General features: G+C 39.6%; 1 protein-coding gene across 6 annotated transcripts; it reads right to left on the bottom strand.

Annotated features, from left to right (window-relative positions):
• Positions 1-1,276: 1,276 nt before the first annotated feature.
• On the bottom strand, positions 1,277-16,279 carry LOC127009227 (zinc finger CCCH domain-containing protein 6-like). 6 transcript variants are annotated; one of them, XM_050882089.1, is made up of 11 exons: positions 15,940-16,279; positions 13,248-13,468; positions 13,013-13,135; positions 12,314-12,494; positions 11,138-11,304; positions 10,685-10,906; positions 10,165-10,327; positions 9,646-9,993; positions 8,201-8,541; positions 7,624-7,853; positions 1,277-5,108 (listed from the first exon to the last, which is right to left on the bottom strand). In XM_050882089.1, the coding sequence occupies exons 2-11, from the start codon at positions 13,455-13,457 to the stop codon at positions 3,629-3,631; spliced, it is 3,465 nt and encodes a 1,154-aa protein (XP_050738046.1). In that variant the 5' UTR covers positions 13,458-13,468; positions 15,940-16,279; the 3' UTR covers positions 1,277-3,628. The 6 variants fall into 6 exon arrangements, with proteins under 6 accessions (XP_050738046.1, XP_050738047.1, XP_050738044.1 ...); XM_050882090.1 differs by lacking the exon at positions 15,940-16,279 and adding an exon at positions 15,637-15,896; XM_050882087.1 differs by lacking the exon at positions 15,940-16,279 and adding an exon at positions 15,189-15,608.
• Between the last annotated feature and the right edge of the window lie 1,806 nt (positions 16,280-18,085).

Here is an 18,085-nt window from a genome sequence, read left to right as displayed (position 1 = left end):
TACCCACCTTTACCTGTAGTGGCTTGAGCAGCGGGGCGGCGTTGAGGGCGGCGGGTGTACACAAAACACCGAACAGCAGAAAAGGATGAGGCGCGATATGCGGAAATGTTAGTTTCTGGTGAATAAGTTACGAGTTGCATCTAGTGCACGCAGATCTAAACTTATGTTGAACTTGAAAATTAATTTGACTTCCCTGCATGTCTATACAATCGAGAAAAAAATGAGCGGCTGCGTTTCTCTTGCCCTCGCCAATGGTGGTTCACGAGGGAGGTGAGGCAGCCTTTGTTTGATTGATTGATTGTTTATTGTTGCAGGTAGAAGAAATCACGCGATCAGAGACTCACGCCAAAGCCCTATAGCTACAAATAATATTAATCACTCCGACTGACTGACAACATCCTTCGCGACACTGTCCAGACACGCGCCATATATCCCAGATTTTTTTTTCATTGATTCATGGATGTGTTCGGAACCCTGAAAGTCTGATTTAGCCCATCCGATAATGTCCGATTACTGAGGGTTTACTGTACTTGTAAAACACTTGTACTTTTATATGACTTAGGAGAGTTTATTTCCTGATTCATATTGAAGAATACAATATAAACTTACGCTAAACTTGATCATTCATGGTCTATTTTCATTATGCTATGATTTTTCACCATTTATTTTGTGGTGTGTCTGTGTCTGTGTGTGTGTAATCCACCGAGGTCTGACACGATTGCCAGCAAATACCATCCCTGAATGAGTGTGGAGTTCACAAGTGATGGATCTTTGGATACGGCTGAAACCTTACACCCACACACACCTGGGAAGTGCTACACAACACTGACTGACACCCGGTACTACCCATTCACTGCTGGGTGGACAGGAGGCATAGACTGTCCAATGTCCACCCATCTCCAAACCGCCCGGGGATCAAACCTGAGACCTCTTGGTTATGGGGCAAACACTAACCACTGCACTACAGCTACGTGTGTATTTACCTAGTTGTATTTACCTAGTTGTAATTTTACAGGGCCTGGGCTTACGCTGTGTGTGTGTGTGTGTGTGTGTGAGAGAGAGATACATGCTCCATAGTGCAGCACATTGGACTCACAGCCGAAATATCCCCGGATTTGATTCCAAGACGGAGTAGAGACAGATGACCAGTTTCCATACACTGGTACCCTTGTCCACACAGCAGTGAATGGGTGCGGACTGCTGAGAATCAGTAACTGTTTGGGGTCGTGTCCCGATACCCAGGGTCTGGCTACGGCAAGGGTAATAACCCGAAGGCTTCAGTTCCAGGACACATGATCTTGTAGATTATCCGGGAAAATACAAGTAAGTGAATTACCCACATATATAGTTAATGTTCCCAGCACATAACTTACAAAAGAAATTGGTAATAGTATATGGTAAACTTCAAATTTAGCACTGGAAATTATTTGAACACGTGGTGAACATGCTACAAAGGCTATGAATGTTAGATCTTAATCAGTACACATAATCCTATACTCAAAAGGGATTGCTACAAAATAGATAGAGAAAATTTTGTACATAAATATATGAAGATGCATACTGAAGCACTTAAAATATCCCCCAAAATAGTGATACATATACTCAATGAATTTTAGGCAATAAGTGTTATTTTACCCAAAAGGGTGGTATCACACCACTTTGTACTAAAGCTTGCTGCATCATTATTAAACAAAGAAAACATGGAAACAACTTGTATGTACACAACATCACTATATTATGAGCAATAATGAGTATATGCAATGCTTTCCTCTCATGTCATCTTTCTGCAGAGCTAAACAAACTTGCATACAGACTAAAGAAATTCTTACACATCATGAGTATCCCTTGCTGAGAAAGTATTGAAAATCCCTTTAATTAAAAGAAAAAAATCCTGAAACAATATACTTACAAACATCCATCCTAGACCACAAAAGCTCAACATAATCAACCATGTATGTCCACACATATACATACAAAACACAGACATATAAAACAAGAACAAAAATGGACAAGGTATATACAATGACTTTAAAATCCAGTTGGTTACTTATATACATAGGTTTACAATGCCACTCGAAATAATCACAGCAGAGATAAATGTGTGTGTGTGTGTGTGTGTGTGTGTGTGTGTGAGCTTTACATACATTTGGCTTGATAAAGTCTGGAGAAAAAATAACATAACAAACATAACAAATTGGGTTATGGATGCTTCGCAATTCACTATTTAATGAGAGAATATCATCACATCGAGAGAGAGAGAGAGAGAGAGAGAGAGAGAGAGAGAGAGAGAGAGAGAGAGAGAGAGAGAGAGAGAGAGAGAGATTAGTTATAAAGAAAAGCTTCTATCAATGCACAAACCATCTCCTACTCCATGGATTATACATGAAATTCAGCAGAAATTAAATGTACAGCTCTGCCTATTGAGCATTGACAAAGTAACATAATACAGCACTTCATTATTTTGTACTTGTTCAGCCACCATGGCTCACTCCCCTCCAGCTTCTTATGTACAGCTTAGCCAAAGATTTCTCATATAGTCACACACTCCAAATTCACAAGAAAGAGGTGAAAAGAAAGAGAGAGAGAGAAAGAAAAAATCTTTTAATTCTTATTGTTACACTGCCACAGAACTATCCTGTTCCCTTATCAATCAAGAATAAGGGGCATAGAAAAAAATTATACTGAAGAAGCAAGTTATCGATCAGAACAGTCTATGGACTCCCCCAGCTAAGTATGACCAACACTTCTTTTTAGAGTCTGCCTATTCAACACCTATGAGCAAGTCCCGTAGTCTGAAAGTGATGTTATGAATATAAAGCCAAGAACTGTTTGTTATGTAGGATGTATGTATACACATAATTGCCAGTTGGTGACCCCCAATGCATTATCATAGATACATGGCATGGCATGTGTGTTCCTACAATACATAAAAACGATGGGTGGCTGTGGCAATCAAATCCTTGCCTAAGCTCATGAGGATTATCACTCTAAATCAAATACTGTGGTTGCCTGTGATCCACTGAAACTATACAGATTTTGGCCGTGAAGTCTTGCAGCGCGGTGCTCTAACCATACCATTTGAGCTATGCGTGTGTGTAAAAGAGAGCATCCCAAATGTCTGACCCTTCAGAAATAGTCTGCTGCAATACAGAAAGATTAGTGGAGGCTGTGAGGGTCTGATCCTCCCCTTGCTTCATGAGAAATGTGATTTCACTGGGCAATCTTTCCTTTTCCGATAGTTTAAATTTGTGTCTGATCTTTTTTTATGATTTCACAGTTCTGTGTCACTAACCTCATTCTGCTTTCCACATGAAACCAGATGGTGATGTCCTAACTAAAGGTGAAATATTTATTTATATCAACATTTTATCAGTATTTTTTTTTGGGGGGGGGGGGGCAACTTACTGATTAAAGAAACAAAGTAGTTCCAGGCAACTGCAACAATAAACAATCAATATGTATCTATCTGACTTGCACTTTCAGACAGACTTTCATCCTATCATACAATAGCAACCTTAGCTCATCCCTTAACTACACAGAGTGAAGAGGTTTGGAACACACAGGGAAGCAATAGCCACAGGCTATATTCTTTACCTAATGAAATGCTCATATAAACAGGTTATATCCCTTATGAGACTGGAGGTGGCGTGTATGACCTGCCTCCTTCTCCCATTTCTCGATTTAATCTTGGGTCATTTCCTGGCATTCGACCGCCCCATCCTGGGCCAGGGCCACCCTGAGGAGGATATCCCCCACCTCCCATCATATCTCCACCTTCATCATCGTAGTAGCCACTGTTTGGACCCATCATGAAAGGTGGCATTCTCGGTCCCATATTATGAGGAGGATGAGAAGGATACCCTGAGGAGAATGGTGCTGGGGCAGGGCCAAGTAGACCTGGTTTATCTCTTGGATTCATATTATTCTGACCCATCATGGGACCCATTGGTCCAGGACCTGAACCTGAACCAGGACCAGGACCAGGACCTGGACCTGGACCTGGACCTGGACCTGGACCCATGTTCATGTACTGCATTCCTCCATCCATCATTGCACAATTGTTTCCACCTCCATACATTCCACCCATTCTCATGTCTTGATTTCTCATATCACCCATTTGCTCTGTCCGTGGATCTCGAGCATCACCTCTTGGATCACCTCTGTTACTGACTCGAGGATCAACTCTGACATTCATCCGTGGGTCTACTCTCATCTCACCTCTCGTGTCTGAACGAGCCTCACTTCTTGGGTCTCTTGTGCCTACTCTTGGATCTCTGGAATCAGCATCAGAAGGCTTCAAGTCCCCTTTTGTTTGTGGTGGACTTATTGGCACATCCATTTCATATCTGGACGGTGCCCGTGGGCTTCGGTTGGAAGCATCTTCTGTGGAGCTTCTTCTTAACATCCTTCGAATTCTTGGATCTTCCATAATTCTTGGATCATCTTTATTTATTTTCAGATGGGTAAAATTCGGTTTAGGGATAGTCACTTTGACAAGCTGATAATACATTGGTGAATGAGAAGAAATGGAAGCAAAGATTTCTTTGGCTGGGGTGTGTACCGGCACTTTGAATGGCATTGTATTAATTTCCTCTTCAGCACTCTGGTAATTATTAGGTAAGCTTAGCTGTCTTAAGTCTACATCATATATTGATGATTCACTTGATATTCTCATGTCTGTGTCATAATGCATACCTTTCACATTTGAACTCTCACTTCTAGTATCAACTCCTGGTATCACTCTTAAATCAACATCCTTTTTCCTATGTCGTTGATCACGTTCCACATCTGGAGACTCCCGAATATCCTGAAAATTCCTTTGTTGATCTTTTGAGGGATCCATTTTGAGGTGGTCCCATGGATCTTGCTGAGCAGTAATAGGCATTTGATCTCTTTGCCATGGATTGTAGTCTGCACCCTCCCTGGGACTTTGGATTATATCTCGAGAATCTCTGTACATATCCCCAATGGTTCTGCTCCCTTCTCTTGAGCCTCTTGACATTTCCTGATCTACGCTCATGTCTCTAAAGTTTTTTGGTACTTCCCTGGGATTCTTTCCTCTTGGGGATGACATTCTTTGGTCTTTCCCAAGGTCTTCACTGGTGTTTCTGAAATATAAAAAAATTCATGAACAACACAAAGCATACATTTCATTGATATTAATTGAAGAAATAATTAAATCTTAATGTCCTAATATATAAAAAAAATCAACATGAAAACAATTTTATATAAAATTTCAGCTCATCAAAATCCTTTTATTAGACTGCCCTGTGCATGCATGCATTCTACATTGTGTTTTTTTGTGCATAGGCACTTGCTTGAATGACAAACTCTCAAAATTGCTCCAGAGAATAATCATCAAGCTTATTTAAAATCTTCATTTAAGGATCAAAACTGAGTGTTGATGTGGTGTCCTTCAAATCATTCACCCACAACTCTCTCCATACTTTCCACATCCTACAAGAGACTGCATACACAGTCACTGCCTTACAGCACTGTACTGTGCTGCCCAACCAAACTGCCATATTACATTGTTTGTAGATCAACTCACTTGAGAGCACCAAGTTGTAAACCTCAAATTTAATTCTACCAATCACAGAACTTACAAGAAACTCATGTAAAACATCAGCCAATGAACAGAATATTTCTAGTTGTCTCTCTTGTTTGAACATTAAAGTAATCAGCTGCGTCCCAAGAGTGAAATGAAAAACATGAATGCAATATTGCTACAGCAAACATTTAAACTATGTTAACGAAACTTTATTTTTAATAGTGGTATGAAAATCTACCTGTTACTACCTGTGTGGTGAAAGGTGCCACACGTGTTCAATGATATAGGAAACTGATGAGTGGGCAGGAATTTTTCTATTCCCCTAACTTCTTTTCTACAACAGGTCACAGTCTCCTGAAGGATTCAATACATTGATACAAGATTGTGTAGTTGAATGGAAGATCATATGGTATATAATTAACTTGTATCTACCTCTTCATCATTTCTGCCCTTGGGTACACTTTAAAGGAACCTGCAAGCTCCTAGGTAATCCACCATTGCTGTGAGCCAAGACCATATTAAAGAGAGAGAATATTGCAATAGTGTCTGATTTGTATTAAGGTTGGGCAATGTATAGTCGGTTCACCCAAGTCTGAGGTGTGAATTATCGTGCACTGGCAACCGGTCGTCCCACGGCATGTCCGATTGCGTGGATAACATATCATAGCCTACGCATTGGAAACAGTTGTCAGAGTCAATAATATGCAGACAACAATAACAAATACTATCAATTATGGTTGATTTTGAGTTAAAAAATATTAGTACCGTCGCAAACACCCGTTTTGTTAATTTACAAGATCACTGATCATAATTACTAAACAGCCTCGGCGCTGTCCGCCACCGAGAATTTATATTAACAAAACAGGTGTTTGAGACATTACTAATAATTTTTAACTCAAAATCGACTATAACTGATGGTATTTGTTATTGTTGCCTGCATATTATTGACTCTGACAACTGTTTCCTATGCACAGGCTATGATATAATTTATCCACGCAATCAGACACACCGTGGGACAACAGGTTGCCAGCGCACAATAATGCACACCTCAGACTTGGGTGAACTGACTATAGTAGAAGATATTTAATATTTAGTTCTTGTATGGTAGGATAATTTTTTTGACAAAATGGGGGAATCTGCAATAATCACTTCATGTCTGTATGCTTGAAAAGATGAAAGGTGTCCAAAGAGGAGGCAAACAAGTACTGCTGTTTTGCCTGTCCAAGGAAGCCTTATTGGGGTCTACTGGTGGAGGAGGGTCTTGAAGTAAAGAGATGGGATCCCGGTCTGCAAGGGACTCTTTTTGTGATGGCAGGATGTATGCATTTTATTGGATTTGTGTTAGGTGTGAGTAGGGGAGTGGTTATCTATATGTGTGTGTAATATGATGAGGAGTTTGAAATCAATAATAAGGCAGGCTACTAACTACTCAGCACCAGAATCGAACCAATGCATTGTTCTTTTTTTTTTCCCAGTTTAAGGGGTTGGTTGAGTGACATGGCAAATACTTTGTCATTTATCTAAGTGTAGTACATATCAGCATACTTATCTAAAAGAATACATAAACACGCATGCCCCAAAATATATTTATCTGAGCATTTATAATTTTGATGTACCTCTTTGGCATCATGGCCACTGCCTCTACCACCAAAAACATGCACAACACAAGTAACCATGTATTCCTATAACACAGCATGCAGAAAATTAGGTCCTGCAAGTTTATCTAACATATTTTATTGAAAAAAGTGGATGAATGAGCAAGAAGCTTGCTTAATTATGTAATTATTTAAGTTTTGTGGTATTATTTTGTTTTTGAATACTAGAAACATTTCATCCTCCTCACAGAGAAGGAAATGTCAATGCAATTAAGGATTTTCTTAGTTTCACAGATTTATTAAATCTCCCTCATCAGTGTCGCAACCCAGTAATGTACTGAATCACCCATCTTATCATTCTACTATTGTTCATGATGGCAGTAGCGAAGAGAAAGTGACATCTCACTTGAGTAAAATAAACATTACTGCTAAACAATAAACACAAGTGAAAATAAAAAAGCACCATAAAAAGCTTACCTATTATTACTAGCTGCATTCTGATTCTTTAGAGCTGACAAAACACTTGCCAGATCTGAAGAGATGTTGATGTTATCCAAGTTGATGCCAGAGAAAGCATCTTTTTGCGGTGCTGAAGAACTGTCCTGACTATTGCCTTGTTTCTCTGTGGCTGTGAAAGTGCTTGAGGATCCAGTTGGTGAGCGTAATGGTGGTGTCCTACCTGGGGAGTTACCACCTGTGTTCAAGCTCTGTGAATGAAAGACCTCAATATCATCACTCAGAGAAGACAAATTATGGTAAAAACCACACACACACACACACACACATACCTACACTGGGAAGGAAAAAGTGGATAAGGATGATCTAATAACATGGAATACAAGAGACTCAGAGGCCATGGAAGGAAGATAAAAAAAAGTATGCATATTGATGAGATATTAAGAAATTATGTATACACACACACACACACACACACACAAACACACACACACACACACACTCAATATACTGCATTTATTAATGCTCCTTTAAACATTTTTTGCAATAAAATTCACTTTTTTTTTTTTTTTTTTTTTTTTTAACTATAATATCTTACCGGTCCCTGCCCTTGCAGTTTCCCTGTAGAGGGTGTTTCACCATCCTCATCACTTGAGTACCAGTTGACATTGTTAGGGTTAATAGGTGTATCATCTAGTCCACCTTCTGTTATGTCTTCCTGCTCGTGCTGGACAGAGTGTTGCTGCTCAATGCGCTCAAATAGTTCTCGTTGCTTCTGAGGCATACGAGCCGTCATAAAACTTCCAAGTTTCCTATTAGCACTGGGGCCTCCTTGGCTATGACTACCAGTTGTTGCATTATTCATGTGGGGGTTGTTTGAGACGCTGCTGCTACTGCTGGCACTTTTCTTGGGGGATTCACTGCTTCCTCTTTCTTCATCTGAAACAAACAAAAAATGGTTTTCATGGTTCCTCTCATAAAAGTACAATTACCATAAAAAACATGTAATAAAAAATATGAAATGGAAATTATACACCTTCATTACTATATGAAGTGCAACCAAAACAAAAATGCAATACTTGTATCCTGTTTTCTATGAGGCCTGTTTTATTTTACAGCAAGAAATGGTAGGGTTAGTTTGCCTTTCAATTACTGAAAATTCAGGCCAATTATAGTGGTTCAAAACTCCTGGGCTGGGTGAAGCACCTGGGTTTAGTTGTGAAACTGGGAAATATGAACTTTATGCCCAGTCCACCAACTGCTGGCACAGCAAGTTATATTTTGAGACAATCAGCGCCTCACCTTGTGGGGCCAATCAGCACCTCACTTTTGCTCCACCGGGAAAAATTATTAAAACCAAATGCAAGCAAAGAGGAAAAGAAAACTAGGCCAGACATGGAAGTCCCTACACAAAGCAACAAGTGCCTGCATGTAGTGAAGGCCCAACCTGCCACTGGCCATTGTGGTTGCTTTGAAAAGGTTAGGAGCAGCTGTTGAAGTGATTTTCAAAACTCTTGCGAGCTTGTAGTTTATCTTAGAGGAAGCAGAGTTCTGGGCTCTAATGATGATAAAATGCAACAGAAGAACGTTAAGGCATATAGCTGGTATCCCCTGGAAGGAAGTACATGGTGCAGGAGGTGTTAATGAAAAAGACCTAGAGGAAATGTGGAGAAGGACCTAGCCACTCTGTGTTAAAAGAGGAGGAAGCATTGGATAGATGTAGTTGGAGGAAGGTCATCTAATATCTAACCTTGATTAATATTACAAAACTGAGGAAAAATAGATGGTGATGAAGAAAATTCTTAATCATACTTCACAACTTCTTTACCATATGGATAATATTCTAAATCAAAAATCTTTTCAACTGCAACCTTCCTGAGGAGAACTGATAACAATTTTTTGTTTTTAGATTTTGAAAATGCACAGACTTCAATCCTATTTCTCTCAAAACTCTCTTTTAGTGAGTTTATCTTTTCTTTACTAGATGCCTCACATACAAAATCATTTGCTTACGACTGATCTGTAACAATGGACTGTACATACTTAGTGGTGGCGTGAATGTACGTCTGGGAGGAGTCATGCCATCTTCTTCAGGATGGTGCTGCTGCTGCTGCTGCTGGGAGTGAGGGTGGGAGTGAGGGTGAGAGTGAGAGTGAGAGTGAGGGTGAGGGTGAGGGTGTTGGTGCTGGTGTGGGTGTTGATGCTGGTGTGGATGGTGTTGGTGGTTATGCATGTGTTGGTGGGGATACATGTGGGGTTGGTGGTGGTGGTGCTGCTGGTGGTGTTCAGGGGACCTCTCCCCCATACCCTCAAGGTAGGACTGGTCATTCGGCATATTTTTCATTCTTGCCTCTTGTTTCTTGAATATGTTTTTTATAGCCTTATCTACATCTACAAGGGGAAAAAGTTTACTATTAGTATTTTATATTTATACTTATCAACATTGTATTTCATGTCTGATATAATAAAGAATGTCAAAGCATTAAGAATATCCTTATTGGAAAGATGATGAAAAACTTTGTACAGCAGCATTTCATATAACTAATTAATTAAAATACTTACATTTAAAGCCTCTGCCCTTGAAATCCATAATACCGGGTATATTTTCAACATCCATTGGGTCTCCCCTCCGATGGGCTTCAGTGATAGCCACCACAAGATGTGCAGCATCCTTAGTCAGTCGAGGGAAGTCACCAAGGATGTCCTTTGGGGCCAACTCAATATGCTGAAAGTTAATGTTGTAAGGATAATATGGAAAAGTCATGATCATTGTTCAACATTAATTTTATTATCTTAATTTTCATCTAGTTGTGTGGCATCAATAATCAGAGTTCTGTATTTACACAGGTAGGTTAATCCTTGAGCACAGAATGTCCAGTAAAGAGATCGCACTGCCATTCCTACACTGAGTACCCAAGATACTGACAGTGGCTATTCTACTTTAATAGCCATTATAATGACAGTTGCCATAATAATTATGAAATCTTACTGACTATCCACAATTAGTTAATCCATGACCTTAATAAAATGTAATAAAATATAAAAAAGTAAGAATTTTTTTACCACTGTAGGCCATACTAACCTTCAATAAAACAGTTCGAGCAGCATCTGAAAGAGGGTCATGGCTGAACTTGCATTTATCAGATGAAATGCATTTCACACCAGTGTGGTAGTGCTTGCATGGGAAGTCTTTGTGCATATACAGACATTTGTCTTTTTTGGCACAACAGTCCATCATGTAAAATTTACATAACTCCATTTTCCGCTGTGGCTGAATGTCATGGGAATATGGGCATCCTTTTCCCTGGAATTAAGCAATACAAATATATGTCACAGTAATCCTTTGGACACTTTTAACACAGAGAAGACATGACATATATAAATAAATATCAATTAGTGACAAATTGACCATTATTAAAGCAAAGCAACAACTGTGTTCTCAAATAAGTCATTGCATATGATATTATAATAATTCCATTTACTCTAATTCTTAATAGTTTTATGACTGGCTTTCCATTAAGACAACAGTTCTCACCCTCTGGCAGCTGCCTTGCATATAATACATGCAAATAGCCTCATTTTTCCGAGAAGGAGATCGGGATCTCGAACGGGATCTTCTGAATCTCCTGTTGGGTCTTCGAGGGCGGCGTGCCTGTCGCTCTCGCATTTCAGAATCTGACCCAGAGTCAAATGAGTCATAATCTGGTGAAGAAAAAAGCATATAAGAAAACTGCAAGATTATTATTAATTTTTGGTATAACATATGAAAAAAATAATATATTCTAAAAACTTTAAGTTATCATCATTGCTAACATCTTTTGCTTCATTAAAACATTTTTCCATTCACTTTCTATTTAAGATGGCAGCAAAACTATGTTTGTTTTTATGTACCTATGTCTGATGCTCTGTGAATTAGATGCATATTTTGTTTTCTTAAAACATCAAAGGGCTCCCATTCAAAACTTTCCTCTCAATGCTTGATTATATATATATATATATATATATATATATATATATATATATATATATATATATATATATATATATATATATATATATATATATATATATATATGCACACACACACACACACACACACATGGTGAAAGCTCCCTGATGCAAAGCAAATTAACGTAAGGCAAGCAGAAAATATAAGGTTAGTGTTTCCAATATATGGAACCAAATCATATTCTCTCACTGACTTATGCAACAAAAGCTTAAGGAATCCTGCTCGCTCAGTAAATTCTTGGAAAATAAATCATGCAGATTCACCTCCAGAACAGTCAGGGGTAAAGACTGACCATAAGAAAACTCGTGAATAAGCTTCCACTTAATATAATACTAATACTAGCTGATGATGCTTAAATGGATGGCAATCAGTCTATGCCACTGTTCTACAATAATTTAATATACCACCACATCCATCATTTCAGAAGTAACCAGATGGATACTGAAGACAGAAAATGCTGAAAATACACATTCCTAAATCATCTATCTGGACAGCTCTTAATTAGAAGCATAATTGCAACACTAAGGTATTAATTACTTCTATGACAAAATTCTCAAATTGCCCAAATCATCAGCCTACTCTGTACAATTTTGTTAAATATGAGCGGAAAATAAAACTATGATCTCAACACCTCTTAAAGAATAACTAGCAAGAAAAATTCTAATAAGACAATGAAAACCACTTCTTCAAAATTTCTATTACCTGACATGGGCCTTCCACGATACATTGGGTGAGGAGGCCCCCCAAAAGCCCCAGGAGGTGGACCAAAGGGAACCATGCCTGGAGGAGGAGAACGCCCACGCAGAAGCATTTCTTGCTGCAGCATTGCATCAAACTCCATATTCTTGTCAAATGTTGGGACAATCATTTTGTGTGGGTGAAGCTATGGAATAAAAATGTATTAATTAATAGTTATGTGACAATCTTAAAAATATCAAAAGAAATGATGATAAATGAAAAAATGCTAATGATTATATTGTAGTCACATAGTTTAGACATACCATGAAAGCAACCACATTATTAATTCTTTAATTTAATTCTTATATAGGCCTAAATATCCTCTTCAACTGCAGATATCTTTTATAACGCCAATAACATGATACCGGTACACATTAATTTACAATAACATTTAAGAAAAAAGTAGTTTCACTCTTAGCAAACTGCAACTGAATTCCTATACTAGAGTAACTCATCTTCAATACACACAAAAAAATTAAGTAAATGTCAGGATTCAGTATTCACACTAAATTTCACACCCACAAGCAGCTTATGTCAAGGCTTCTATCTTATCATAAGATCCTGAAACCCAAAAAAATTGATAAAGCCAGTGGTATTTATATTAAAAAAAGTGATATAAGTCCATGACTGTAAAGCTCTCAATGAGACATTCACATTACCTACTTTTGGGTTTGTGGAATCTTCCTCTTCCTCACTATTCACATGTTTCCTTTTCTTTTTTTTCTTTTTTCTCTTTTCCTCTTCATCATCCCTGTGTTTCCTCTTCTTCTCCTCCTTATGTATACTCTGTTGGTAGGTCAAATATATATCCATAAGGCATTTAGTTTTTTTAATCCCAACAAAGTATATTTTATTGAGAATTTCAACAGCTGGTAGACCTAAAATACCAATGCCTCACCTCTCTTCTCTCCTTCTTTCCCTCATCCTTTACATCTGGGACTATGGGCGTGTGGGCGTTACCCTCTGAGCCACCTTTACTGCCAGCCACGCCCCCGTCCCCCTGGCCTTTGCTTGGAGAGGGCTCCTCCACCTCGTCCTCTTCCAGCTCTCCCTCCTCCAGTTCCCCATCTTCCTTCTCTTCTTTTGATGGGCTCTGCTGCTCTTCCATTCTATCTATCCCTGTGGAAGAAGTGTGCATGGTATGATGGTGAGTTTACACCAAATTAAGAGGCACAAAGGGAAAAGGATGAAAGTGGGAAAACTATATGTATATAAATCAGCGATTTGGATTAAATCGTCGTAATAGTCTTGTTCTGTGTTAAAAATGTCTCTATATACGTGATTCAGATTGTACTAGCCATGATGATTCTCTCTCTCTCTCTCTCTCTCTCTCTCTCTCTCTCTCTGATAACGGTGTGATAACAGCCCTCTCAAAGTAAATTAAACCCCCTGATATTACAAGCCAACTGCTGCAACAACAATAAGGACTACTACTACTGTTACTTCTACTACTAATACTAATACTTCTACAACTATATACTACTACTACTATACCCTCATGTACTACTTTGGTGTGCCACATTGGTAGACGAAAAAAAAAATGCTACTCTACTGGTCTACTACTACCATGTACGAACTACCGGCTCTTCCAGTCACCTTATTGTTAACCAATTAAATACCATTATTGCTCGGGTAATGTTGCTAAATAAAATCATATAGAAAAATACCGCTATCACTACTGCTACAACTACTACTATTACTCTAAAATAACAACAACTGATGATGCTGAAGCCGCTCTATGAGAAACTATGGGCTGCATGACCAGTACATTTTTTTCTTCTTCGTGGGGGCAGCGCGTTGACTATAATTAATTCTCTCTTTCTCTCTCTCTCACACACACACACACACACACACACACAGCAATTTCTTAATATTTGTACAGTACACTAATAGAACACAGTAAAGGTAGTATGTAGACGAGAATACATGGCACTTATAGATACGATGAGAATTCAACAAATGAAACTGAGAATGTGACTCCCCCTCTCTCTCTTGTGTTACCTATTAACCTCTTTTATTTCTAACTCGCCACTCCCATAAGTATGCGTCTGTTCTCATTTAGACACGAGCTACAACTCCGTTTCTCTCACATTTTAGCAGATGACTGATATAGAGAGCAGAACTAGCTTCCAGACGGATACATACTGCCTCTTTAAAATATTAAAAAAAAAATAAGATGAGTTGCCAGCACTTGCTGTTTCGGTATTTGTGTAACAACACGGCTGTCTTATATGTGCTGTCATTAAAGTTGATGATCAATGTGCGTCTGTCGACGTCTGGTCTAAATCTTATCTCCGTTTCACTATTATCTGCATACAATGTGTTGGATACTGATAACCACATCAAGGTCGAATGTTCACCTCCCTCAACCTCGAATATTATAATAATCACGGGAAGGAAGTTGTTCCGTATGATACTTTATAGCACGATAAGAAGCTTGTAAATGGGACAATATGAAATAATAAATGTTTCGTGAAAGGCAAACACTAAAGTCAGACATGTTCTTTTTCTCCCCCGTCGCCATTGATTGCTTGCTTCATTGATCGCCCCAGTTACTGGCTGAAAAAAGGTCACTAGTATGTTCGCCTTCTGTCACTGCTTACCCAGAACTGGATCAAGTATATTATCAACATAGGACTGCTAATGTTTCGATATATAGGGGCGAAGGTGCCGGCGGGGCCCGTGCGAGGCTAGCCAGCGGGCGAGGGGGAGTGAGGGAGGGGAGGGGATGGGGCACCTACAACGTCGCCACCCATTCTGCCACAGTTCTGATGTTGGAAAGTAGGGTTTACTAAATTAACACTAGGAATGACACAGAAAATAAAGTTTCCCAACCTGCCTATACAACAGCCACTCCACCACATCCATTTCGATAAGCTCCTCCATTACTCCAGCCACACAATGCTGCCGAGGCCAGCTTGGGAACCGGTCATTGCATGATAGGATTGTAGCATCACAGGCGCCTCATTCCGCTAGTCACTTTCATTGGGGTAATCGCCAAGGGGCAGTCGCCAATTATGAACAAGTCTAGCGCGTCAGCATGAGGAAATCCGTGTATTTTAACTAAACTTCCTCCCCGGGCGGCGCGGGAGCTGCCGTCGCTGCCCACACGGCGGAGAGAGTGAGAGTGAAGGAGAAGGCGGAGGCCCCGCGCGAGGCTACGCAGCACGCTCAATACTGCGCCGCCGTTCACTCCATGTCAAGAACTAATTCTCAGCAATACACTGAAAGAATGGACTTTCGTGCCATGACAGATACGGCGGAGGACACAATTTCTGGACCCATACCGAATACCAGAACAGCAATGTTACATCACGGCCGTGTTGAATTTGCCTGTTCAAGGACGCCGCACGTGTCCCAACCCATCTACATCCACCAGGCCTGCACCGCCATACAGTGTTACGAGACTACTGTTACGAAAATGGTACATAAATGCAACAGATCCTGCTGCTCGGTGGCCCAGACATTCAATAGACATCGGAATTCATGAAGGCGCCTACGGCAGTCATACATCATACACTTTCGGGTTGCATATAATGGGAGCCATCACTACTATAGCTGAGAAGTGTTGACTAAACTGAGTTATTTACCACTGATCCACTACTGTTGTGAACGGGAAATCATCATAACGCCAGTGTTCATATCAACGACAGCAGTAACGACCGAGGACTGAGGACGGGCGAGGCTTCCCAGGCTGGGGCCGCGCACTGCTGGAACACAAGCTTGGGATGCGTCTTCGATTATTACACAAATATACGTACATGGTACCCTTCAGACGATAATCTCATACTGCAATGATACCGCAAAAATTCTGAAAGGGCAGAAAGACTAAGGAACGGTGAGTAGATGATGTACAGCAGAGTTTTAAAAGACTGTATTTACCAAAGTTCTTGAACTCTTTGAATCTCGCCTGTGACGTCACGCTACACGGGATCGATAGACTCTTCTCTGAGGTTTATTTTCGCGATTTACTGTAAATGTGTTTATAACGAGCTGCAGGTTATTTTTCTTGCATATAAATCTACGTTGCCTTGTTTTAACACTAGCTCGTGATGCCATGCAGGGAGATCCTCTAGCTATATAGCAATTTATAAATTTATTGGTTGGCAACTTAGTTTTATGGCTATGCGATGTAGAATTTACATGGATACTTTGAAGATGCTGGGGCTGAACAACCTGTCATAGGCTTTTTAAATACATCCTCGCTTCACTTGAACATAGGCAAGATATGCTTGACGTGCATGCAGAGTGTCACCTTAGCCCACGTGCCCGGCAACTCAACTCCCAGCCAACTATTGCTGCAGGCTTATCGGCCCTCATCACGTGATCATTAACATATTGATCCCCTGGTCACCCATCCGTCTACTACAGAGATAGTTACATATACCTGACAGTTAAAACCATGTCTGTATGCACCACTCCCGTCACAGGTTATACCTATTTAACCGTAAATACAGTTAAACTCGTGATAAATATAGCATTTATAATTATAATTCTAGGTGTGTCCTCCATTAGTCACAGTTAGAGATAACGAGACAAGTGATAAATGTATATCTTTCTATATTATAGTAACAGATCAACATGTCCTTCATTATCCCCATCTATAGTGACATGGAAAAGGGCTTGTGGAATAGATAAAATTTGTTTATACCATGTGATAGTTAAGTATCTATGAATCCTAGTTACTGTGCAGAAAAGGGTTGTGTGATGAATAAAAATCGTTTCCCTTCCTATTTTGCAGTCTGGGGAAAGTTTGGTTGGCAGAGCCGTCCACGTTCCTTGGGTGTGTATATAGGCATATTCTCAATAAGCGGAAAAATAAATATGGCTGCTTTGGCAGACTACCCACTTCCTTGAGTTACCTTCTGTCAACAAGAAAAAAAAGAGAAAAGTTCCTCGCGATGTGCTTAGATAACGGGTGTAACAGATCTCATTTTCACACACACACACACACACACACACACGGGGAGAAGGGATATTAAAGCTTAGCTCGGGCCCGGTAGACAACAAATAGGTAAATACACACACACACACACACACACACACACACATCAAAAAAGATCCATTTTCTATTTAACTTACTTCCTTTACATTACTTTCCCACGACTCAAAAAAATCCTGGAAAGTTATCTACGAATATGTTCCAAGTCATTCAAACTTTACATTAGATTAGATGATTAGAGCATCCATATTCAGGCATGGATGCTCCAACACTGACTTGCATTTTCCTTAGTGCGTTATACTTATAAATATCCGTTCATACGAACAATGCCAGTAATGACGAAATAAGTCAAACGCTATTGGTCTGTAAATATATAAAGAGAAAACAGCAGCATTTATCCAACCTAATTATTGTTCTTCACTTTTCATAATATTACTTCTGTTAAAATAGATGAGTAGTAGTAGTAGTAGTAGTAGAAAACTGACAAAACACTATAGGCAAGAGGTTGAGCTAGAAGCAAAGAAAAAAATCGCTACCATCGCCTCGGCAAGGTGATGATTCACTCTACCGGATAGGCGGATGCAACAACTTGTAACTTGTAAGACAAAGGCAACGGACGTGCTCACTCTGGCGAGACATTTCCGTTAAAGTATTAATTTAATTGTTCATGTTTTACCTCATCAATATGTGTGTGTGTGTGTGTGTGTGTGTGTGTGTGTGTGTGTGTTCCTCTCATACGTTTCATAAATATTTACGGAGTATTTCAGCTTCATTAGTGCACACACACGCACACA

The sequence above is a fragment of the Eriocheir sinensis genome, chromosome 40 (genome assembly GCF_024679095.1).
Source record: "Eriocheir sinensis breed Jianghai 21 chromosome 40, ASM2467909v1, whole genome shotgun sequence".
Classification (NCBI taxonomy): domain Eukaryota; kingdom Metazoa; phylum Arthropoda; class Malacostraca; order Decapoda; family Varunidae; genus Eriocheir; species Eriocheir sinensis.
The sequence above is the reverse complement of the archived record's forward strand: the minus strand, read 5'-3'. Positions and strand labels throughout refer to the sequence as shown.

Coding starts and splice junctions, on each gene's coding strand:
- LOC127009227 (XM_050882087.1), bottom strand. CDS start 15,213: ATGTGGTGGAGTGGCTGTTGTATAG. Junction 13,136..13,247: donor GAAAGAAGGAGAGAAGAGAG/GTGAGGCATTGG, acceptor ACCTACCAACAG/AGTATACATAAGGAGGAGAA. Junction 10,907..11,137: donor TGCAAGGCAGCTGCCAGAGG/GTGAGAACTGTT, acceptor GCTTAATTCCAG/GGAAAAGGATGCCCATATTC.